General features: G+C 37.6%; 1 protein-coding gene across 2 annotated transcripts; it reads right to left on the bottom strand.

Annotated features, from left to right (window-relative positions):
• Window positions 1-1,062: 1,062 nt before the first annotated feature.
• On the bottom strand, window positions 1,063-9,799 carry LOC121654418 (adhesion G-protein coupled receptor G4-like). Of its 2 annotated transcripts, none has more exons than XM_042008548.1 (19): window positions 9,692-9,799; window positions 9,222-9,244; window positions 8,874-9,019; window positions 8,647-8,776; window positions 7,670-7,770; window positions 6,945-7,149; window positions 6,711-6,876; window positions 6,392-6,538; window positions 6,160-6,285; window positions 6,003-6,039; window positions 5,813-5,916; window positions 4,840-4,961; window positions 4,359-4,627; window positions 4,142-4,256; window positions 3,837-3,915; window positions 3,315-3,516; window positions 2,358-2,459; window positions 2,090-2,254; window positions 1,063-1,549 (listed from the first exon to the last, which is right to left on the bottom strand). In XM_042008548.1, exons 3-19 carry the CDS (start codon window positions 8,989-8,991, stop codon window positions 1,419-1,421), a joined length of 2,319 nt encoding a protein of 772 aa, XP_041864482.1. In that variant the 5' UTR covers window positions 8,992-9,019; window positions 9,222-9,244; window positions 9,692-9,799; the 3' UTR covers window positions 1,063-1,418. The 2 variants fall into 2 exon arrangements, with proteins under 2 accessions (XP_041864482.1, XP_041864481.1); XM_042008547.1 differs by having other exon boundaries at window positions 8,874-9,000.
• Window positions 9,800-9,879: the final 80 nt, after the last annotated feature.

The following is a 9,879-nucleotide window of genomic DNA, read 5'->3' as shown; positions in this document are numbered from 1 at the left end:
TCCTGTTTTTAGTATGTTAATAATGACCCTTGTTTTCCCAGCATTTTACTTATTCAGTTACTTTTTAAAACAAATAGCTAATGCATTTAAGCAAGTAGACTTGGTCAAGGTGACTTGCAAAAGTTGGAACTGAGCATCAGAATGAAGAAGACGGATTTAAGCGGCTGAATGTGGCATAGTTTTTGGTGCCAGATGAGCCAGACTATTTCAGAAACTGCTGATCTACTGGGATTTTTACACACAATCTTTTTGGTATTAAAAAAGGTCCTAAAAAAAGAAAATATGCATTAAGTAGATTAAAAAATACAATAGTAATTCAAATAGCAGCTGGCTACAACAAACATGCAGAATACCATCTCTGAATGCTCAACATTAAAAGTAAGTAGATGGGCTACAGCGGCAGAAGACCACACCTAATGCCTGTCACCTCATGTCAGGACAGGAAACTGAGGCTACAGTTCATATGGGTTCATTAAATTTGGTTTATCAAATTGAAGACTGGAAAAACATTACCACTGGGTCCATCATGTTCAGACTGCTGCTGGTGGTGTAATGGAATGAGGGATACTTTATTAGTACACTATGGGCTTCTCAGAACTAACTTGGGCTGTGGTGTTCCTAAAAAGCTAACTGAAGTATTGCAGGTAACCATGTCTTACTCTGTGTACTCAAATAGTTTTGTGTAATAGGATGAAACTACCTCTTGTGCAAACAATAACACCTCACAATATTTAGTGAAAGCACCAGCAGAAGTGTTCCCATAAATCTGTCAGATCTCAAGGTCATACTCTGTAACACAGACCTTGGTCAGTGCTGCCAGCACAAATTTAAAACATTCAGTGTATACACCCAAGACCGCATTAGTTTGGTAACACTTCATGTGTGTAAAAGGAGCACCAGAAATGACAGCTAGGAAAAAGAAGACCAATATGTACTGATCACATTGAACATGTCAGATTTTACAGAACAAAACTGCACATAAACAATGTTACACGACATCAAATCTGAAGAACACATTTTTATGCACACCAGAGAGACTTTATCTTAAATTTGTGGGGGGGGTATTTTATTTTATTAAATATCTTATACAAACTGTGTTGTACCACAGTCCGTTGTTACCATAGCTCCACTCACCAGTTGCTTGGCAACCAACTCCTCCTAGGAGCTGATGCAACTGCTCATGTCTTTATAATTACAGGCTCTTTTACAATATTTAGTAAAAACAAAATTAACAATAGAACTGCATGAAGAAAAATTATCTCATGAAGCTGACAACTTCCAGATACATTTGGCACTACTCTGCTTTTATTACACATCTCTGTCTTGTACTGAAGGACAGGATGATTAGACTACTGTTTGAAATGTCTAGCTTTTTCATAGTGCATGTATGGGTGTGCAGATATACATTGGTCTTTTTACTATTCCTGCTCATCTAGCAGATGATTTCTCCAGCCACGTGATGGATTCATTCCCCTGTAGGAAGGCAAACCTGCTGTATCTGAGGGGTCTCTCTGGGCTCGAGGAAGAGCTAGGCTATTCACAAAAAGACCTGCAAGATAATTAAACATCTGTGAGCATTTTAGAGGTGTGAAAAAGTAATCATTTTTATGGGGGGTGCAAATTGTATGCCTGGGAGTTTGGGGTCAAACCTAAATTGAACTGTCAGATGGTGAATGAAACCTTTTAAGAAATAACAGTTCTGTCCTTTAAGTTGCATTTAAGGCCGCTTAATTACAAAGTCATGTAATTATTAAACGTCAGTGCAGACTCATTAATGTAAGCAGTGACCTTCACTGGGATTCTAGCAGCAGAGAGACTGAGATATCCGAGTCTGTGAGAATGTACACTGGCTAAATTCAAACTTTTAGTGGTAACCTTTAATGTCTTTAATAGATAAATGAGTTTAATGGCATTACCTGATGCATGTCTTTTTAAAATGTTTGTGTTGTGAAGCATATCATTTAAAAAAAAAATTATAATTAAAAACATTTTTTGCTTGCATCATTGTTTCCTTTTAATACTACTGAAACTGCAGCTGCATCATAGACAAGCTCATCATTGGGTGATGTTTTGGGCTGTGTTTTCTCACCCAGGTTTGGTCTCCTGCACGATGAGTCTCTCTGACTGGAATCAGAAGATGCTGATGTGCTGTCTGTGGAGCTGGACTTGACTGAGCGGACTGATGGTACTGCTGCCCTTGGAGGATTTTCTCTGGGTTTCACTTGGGCTCCAACCGATGCAGAGTTGCTCCACTCTAGAGAAAGATCCCAGACAAAAAGTAATAGAAATCAAGCCAGGAGTTATATTAGATTACTGTTTCTGTGAAGTCTGATGCTTGTATATTTATTTGTTTGTACCAGAGTGCTCCTCAAGTCTAAAGCGGCCGAAGCATAGGTGAATCCTCCACTGTTTTCTCACATTCTCCTTCATCAGACAGTGGAAGAGGAAGATAAAAAGGCCTGGAGTAAACAAAAGTTTTAAAATGGCATGAGCATTTGGGGAATTATGTTGAATCTTGTACATTGTTCTCTTACCCTAACAGACTATTTTTATCTTGTATTTGAGCAAGATATTTAACTTAATAATGTGGCTGCATCATTCAAAGATAAAACCAGATGTACAAGTAGTTGTGAAGTAGAGTTATGGAAAAAAAGGCCCCACCCACCCACAAAAAAAAAAAAAAAAAATGACATCCATGACCCTAATTTTTCAACGTATCTTCATCCAGCACAGAATGCAGAAATCCTTAACCGTGCAGTACACATGCCTGGCCTGTAGGTGGCGATAATGTCTACATAATGTCAGAGAACAAGAGAAGAACATTCTGAGCATGCCCAGTGAGCAGATTCTATCTTGGCAGTTTTTTTTGTGTGTGTGTGTGTGTGTGTGTGTAGATGCTTTTAGGAAAATATTCACTGTATTATTGTAGAACTTTGGTGTGTTTCTTAAGCAAATCAGGATGATTTGAACTGCAAAACTTAAAGCTCTGTTTGGTTAAAAAGAGGAACTGAATAGAGTTAAAAACTGTCCATAAGCCATCCAAATCAGCCTTTAAAAACAGCAGAGTATAAGATTAGTTCTTAATCACCTTGGATGACCCAAAGCTGTCAGAAAGCACCAAATACAGCTGTTAAACCTCGTCAGATTAAGGGTTAAGGGCTTGATATGAAGACATGCTGGACAAGTTTTTGTTACTGAAAATAAAATCCTAAATGCTAGAAAATTGCTATTTGTTATATGCTTCAATGCAATCTCTATGCTTTATAGACTTGTTGGACCTTATATACATTTCAGAAATAAAAAGTAATTGCAACCTTGCAGGGAGTTCAGTACAGAGAACAGGTATAGCATAAACATCCTTGCAGGTCCCCAGGTAAAGAAGCCCACAGTCCATGTTAGTCCAAGCAATAAGGTGAGACTGGCAACGCCTTTGAGGTCATGCAGAAGTCCTCTGTGCATCCCTGCTGGACTATTGAATCGCATTTGGCGAATCTGAATCAGAACCACCACAAAAACCTAAAAGAAGATCCAAAAAATGACTTGTGTAAGTCAAATCACAAGGGTTAAGAAATAAAAAATAAGCAGGATAATTACATTTTAAATATATAAAAAGGTTAATTTAATTAAACAGTGATGTGCCAAGTTACCTTAATCATAGGGCTTGTCTTTCTTTTTAAATATTGTAAAATAAGATGTATGGTACTGTCTGATAGTTTGGTTTAATTAATATAGCTTGTCTAAAACGTGATCTACCTTAAATTTAATTACTAAAATATTGTAGTAGAAGTTGTTTGGACATATTTACTTGAATGAGGTGCTTCAATGATCTAATTTACCCCAGTATTAAAGAGAAAGATCAGCACAGCGTAGGCAACCACAGATACATAAAATGTCACATTGTCCTGGATCCAGCAGCTGAGGGGGGAAGACAAAAACAACGCAGAGACAGGGAAGAGTGAGCGTAAAACAGAGTAGGAACACGAAACATTTAAAGTTGGCCACAAATTAGTAAAACACACAATGTATTTATAACAACTTAACTTCAGCCACTTAGGGCTAATTTAGTCTCGCTTTTTTAAAATCCTTGTGTCTTTAATGTATCTAGTCATGAAAAGGAATAGAGGATGAAACAAGGACTCACAAGTTGTCAGAGTTGTCCAGTGACTCCAAAGTGGACCGAGTATCTGTGTAGAGGTGACTGCCGTATGCCTCTTGGTTCACAATTTGCACCACGATGCATATCACCAGAGGAACCCCTGTAGGAGTTCAAACACAAATCTACAGTGCCTGCCATAATTTTAGAAAACATTAACTTCTAATGTTAGTGTTTAAAACTTTTATGAGCCACCATGACTCACCCCATCCCAGAACACAGAACTTCAGGATGTATGATGGCACATAGACATTGAATACTTTGACAAGAGCAAAGTACATGTTAACAGCTTCTAATCCCATCCAGGTGAATGATGCCAGGAGGAAGTAATGCAGCATGGATGCCACGGCCACACACAGGCCATAGATACCCCAAGAGGACAGCCAAGAGTTGACCAGAAATACCAGGTTCAAACACAGCAAGGCCAGAGAGAGGTTGATGAGGATCTGGGAGGGATAGTCGCGACGAAGCTTTCTGGGTTGAAGATGGAGTTAAAACGTTAGGCATGAAACTTATTTGATATTGTAAAAAAGTAATGGCAGATATTTACACATATGCAATCACTAGCAGAGTAACAGTTGGTGAGACAGTGTAAGTTAGAGATCTAAAGATATAAATATTTTTCAAATGTGTTTGTGTTTGCAGGGCTGTAGAAAAGCTTGAACAATTCATACGTAGAGTCTTACTCTAAAGCTGTGTAAGTGAGGACGGTGATTCCCAAGAACAGCGAGGAGACTCCGCATCCGACATAAGTAATAATGGTCAGGATCTGTTCATTAGCTGGGTCCAGCGGAGTCCTGGAGACATCCTAGACACACACACACACACTGCTTTGTCAACAGGACTGAATGTGTACATTCACCCACAAGCAACTCTCAACTTCTCCTGTTTCTACAACCAAGTTTAAGCTAGTATGAAGAACTTGAGTGGAAAACTATAAAGGTTAATAATTTTGCCATCACATATGGAGGGAAGGGCTTTTGTATTGAACGATTGTGTTTGTGGCTTTCGTAGAAAACACACCACATGTAGTATAAGTCACATTCTGTTGTTTGAATGTGAATTATACATGTGAATTATATGCATTTGTCAGTTTTTATAAATTTATATTTAAAACCTACACAACAAATTTGTGAAAGTGTATTTAACCTGCACCCAAAAAGCTGCTATTTAAAGTTCATGTTTAGCACAGATTATCTTGTATCTTATTTTTCTCACCTGTAAAAACAGCACAGGTGCACAAATATTAATTTGTCCGACTTTGCTTGAGAGAGAAGACCTTGAGCACCCTCTGCTGCTCAAATGCTAGTAGAACCACTTTCTTTTACCTGAAGACCATATATTCTAACCACAACAATTGTCATTAATCCTACTAGTAATAACAACAATGCCACAACCGTTTAAATTTTTCCCGTCATTTAGCCCCTCCTCCTTTTTGCAGAAGTAAGTTTCCCCATTTTTTAGGGATAAAGGAGTAGTTCTCTTCATGCCATCCAAAGGACTTGATTAAAAGGCTCGATGACTGCTACTCTTTGATCCCTAAAAGAAAAGAAGACATCTTACCTTTGAATAAAGAGGGGTAAGGCCATGGGGAGGAAGTGGGATTGGCACTAAAAGTGCTTTCTAGTGAAATATTAATCTGAACAATTTGGTTCATACCAGAAGAGCTCCAAAGTGTGTGAGATGATCACACAGGCAGGTTGTATCGTCAGAGCTGCTGTTGTATATTCGGCACCCATAATCATCCCAGCCTCCATGTCCATCTGTGTGGTCATGTTAACATTTAAAATCACATGGCTCATCCAGCATTTACATAATTATAACAACGATAAGTTCAATCAGGACTTACTGTTTTTATTGAAGTTCCAGTACACACACTGTACCTTCTTTTAAAGTTTCAACCGAGATTAAAATGAAATACTGTCATTAAATGTATCATTTACTTATTCAGTCATTATGTTGGCAGAAGTGTGAGCAGCTCATGATTAAAAGACAGACTCTCCTACTTTATTGGGCTTAAGATGGTGGAGTGTGATTTTAATGTCTTCATCTAGGTCTTTGATTGGAGAGCTGGCGTTGGTCACGCTGGCCGACACCACAAACGTGTTGAGGATCTGACCCTTGTGGTTGCTCTGAAATTAAAGACAGAACATATGAATCACAAGTTTCACATCAGTTTGTTTCTACCCAAGTATTTAAGAAGTTTTGTGCGACTTTAAATGCAATGAGAAGTAGTACCTTAAAGAGGAATTGGTTGCCGTAGAACTGAAACTGGATTCTGGATTTGTTCTGGTTCACACCCTGTTGTGGGAAGCTGTTCTGCAGGGCCGATGGCAGGGAGATGAAAGCCACTGTTCCATTGAAGGGGCACCTGTTAATAAAAATCTACAACATATATATAAAAAAATAATATTTAACTTTAACAGCAGCAGGAATGTTTTAGATTTAATACATTGTTCATTTTAAAAATGCTATTCATGCCGTAGCCCTATTTAGTCTAAAGGTGGCTTGTTTTCAGTAGGCAGATGAAGCAGGTTAAAAACAGTTCTGGTCCAACCTCCGGCATTGTGCCAGTCCAATCAGACGTCACTCCAAAACTTAAGCTCTCAAACTCCCCAGGAACCACATCCACCACTGAGATACCAATTGCTGGAGCAACCAGGGTGGAAGACCCCTCATAGCCTACCATCCTGTCTCCGACTGCTTCTGTAATATTTAGGATACTAAAGAGAAAGAAGAAGGAGTTAGCACACGTTTTACTTGCATTTTTAATTCAACTATCCATACTTACCTGTTAGTAAAAGGCACAAGGTCACTTTGAGATTCCAGTATGTTTGAAATGATGTTGATTAGAGCTTGGCCCAGGTTGGGTGTGACCACGCTGACGTTAATAATGTCCTTCAGCTTGTTGAGGACTGTGACCAGCTCCTTGTAGATGAGAATGGAGTGGTTTTTTAGTAAGTCTTCAATCATTTTCACCACATCCAATGCATTATCTGCGGATAAAAGACACAGCATGAAAATAATGATACTCATTGAGTATTTTTTGTTTATAGCAGGTTTAGATATGTATGCAGAGGAAGCCAACTTTTCCCTGAGAGGATTAAGAACAGATAGAAGAAATCTTAAGATTATTTTTGCAGCCACAACCTAAAATAATCATTTATCCTACTCAAATATTAAAAAATAAAATCTGACTGTTGTCCTTATAGAATAATCAGAATGTTTTTAATCCCTAATATTACGTTTTGAGTTGAAATAAATTGCTGTTTAAAAGTTTTCTTCATCTTATTTGTGTTTATTATTGTGTTTATTATCTTATTACCATATTGAACACCCAGCATGGGATTTTAATCAAATTAACTAAATGTTGAGAAGCAGAAAGTATGATCTTTAAATGGAGAAAAAAGATTTGTGTGAATGTTTAATGTTAAATTTAAACATAACATTTGAGATTCAGTAATGAAAATGGCTTTTTACTGAGTGACAAAGGAAGGAAAGGGGTGGTTCACAGACCAGCAGTGACGTCAACATGGTCCAGGTCAAGGATAGTTTCTACCACGGGATTGCAGTCCTCCAGATCTGGATCCATCCAATAGGTCTCGAGGCACAGTTTGCTGTCAAACAAATACAAACACAGATTTATATATTTTTAAAATAACTTTTTTAACTAAAAATCTTAATGCCAGCCTTTGCTTCCAACCGTCTAAATCTAGCAAGGAAAAGAAGAAGCCATATCAGCTTTTATTTGTAAAGCAGAAAATGAGCTGGTGATGAATTGATGACATTTATGAGACCTTTTACTGGGCTGATTCTGGGAATTGTTTTGCTTAACATTGATCAGTGACACTGAGATCCTGATTAATGCTTTTATAGCACTATTATTAATTACTTAAACACAGAGTCACCATAGTGAGAAAGCTATGCAAATATGAACCAATGGATGTAATCAATACTCCTCAGACCAATACTGTACTTATCAATGCATAAAATTTTTATTGGCTGTCATGCAGTCAAATACATAGAAGAATCGCCTGATTTCACCTGTAAATATCAGAAAGATACAAGGTGGTATGTGTGATTTATTACAGTTATGCTGCCGGTGTACTAATAGAAGTGTTTGTGCAGATATTAATGATGCCTTCAAGATGTAGCCTGCTGATTATGTTGATGCTGCAAACATAATATTTGTGGTATAGTTATTAGGGTTTGCTGCATGAGTTTTATGCAGATCCCATCCACCAATGATTTAAATTCTGAGTTGTGTCTTAACTCTTCAGACATAAAACGCAAGACCTTAATATAACTTGACAGAGCCTTTTTGAACACACTGATTTCTGTAGAACCTGACTATGATTCGTGTTTTATTCTACTTTCAGTAACAGGCTGAATTCTAATAATGATAACATGTTTTTGTACTTGCCATATTACAAATATCCCCTGTGATGCTCAGGATGTACAGAAACATCATATAATTCAGCTAAAACTCTCACCAGTGTCGGGTGGCATTGCGCTGAGGGTTTTTTGGGCATGTGCAAGTAGTGGTTTTTCCTCCCAAAGTGTCAGGCCATGTAAAAAGGCCTTTCAGAGTCAGCTGGGTTGTTGCATTACAATTATAAATCACTGAAAAGATGAGATTGAGATAAAAGTTGAGAAAGTAAAGAACCCGTTTTAAATTACTAATCCTATTTTCATGCACATCTTTGATAACTGTACTTACATATGCGGCTTATCTGTACATCCTCAGTTGCTATGGAGATGGAGTTGTTGTTATAAGGCATCAGTAGAATGCTCCGTATCTGCTCTTCCATTTCCTGTGTGTCTGACGGCATTGACATGACTTGAACCTGGAAAATAAAGCTCTCTCTGCAGACAGTAACAGAGTTATGGGTTGCACAAAAATTAATGGATTTAATTGTAAATGAATAGGCTTTTCAAATTTTAAAGATTAAAAAATTGTTTCAGAAAAGGTAAATCTATCATACGAAGGACACAGTGAGCAAGAATATTTATAATAAATGTAAATGTGCTGCTGTGGAGCCTGTGATATATTCTACATTAGCCATACCTTACTATTCCATATATGGACACCTGGAAAACAATTAAAATGATCACATTTCAGTTCAAGACCAAACATAAAAGATTTTTGTCCTGTCTACAGTTATCTCAGACATGTTTGTGTGTTCCATAAACAAGCATCAATTATATCTTTTCTTAAGCTTTAAATATTACAAAGCAATATACATTAATCTAGGATTTTGTGTGATGATTTTACAGGCTATCAAACCACAAACTGATCATATTAATCAGAAAGAGCCCATCACAAAGCTTTCATAAAACCCCCAGCAAAAATGATCATTCATGAAGGATGTTCATAAGGGGAGGCACAACTCTTTTCTTTAGCAGCTGAACATTCAGGCTTTGTAAAACATGCCAAGAAGAAATTAAATGAAACTGCTGTTGTTTTTTCAAAATGAGAGTCTGAACAATTTTTGCTTTGTGGTAAGAAGCATCCTTGTTAAATGACTTTATCCTCACCAAACACACTTTCAATTTCAAGAATAATGTGTCCAGAATTACGAATATACGCTTGTCGTGGTCGTTGCTGCAGGATCCTCCGTTTCCTCATCAAGCTCATCTGCTCCACCTGGGCCTCCTTGATTAAACATCATTCCCACCAGCTCGCTCTCCTACTTAATCTCTCTCGTCTCTGCTTCCCTGCCAGA

Source organism: Melanotaenia boesemani, chromosome 15, assembly GCF_017639745.1.
Source record: "Melanotaenia boesemani isolate fMelBoe1 chromosome 15, fMelBoe1.pri, whole genome shotgun sequence".
NCBI lineage: Eukaryota > Metazoa > Chordata > Actinopteri > Atheriniformes > Melanotaeniidae > Melanotaenia > Melanotaenia boesemani.
This window is presented reverse-complemented; position numbering and strand designations above follow the sequence as displayed.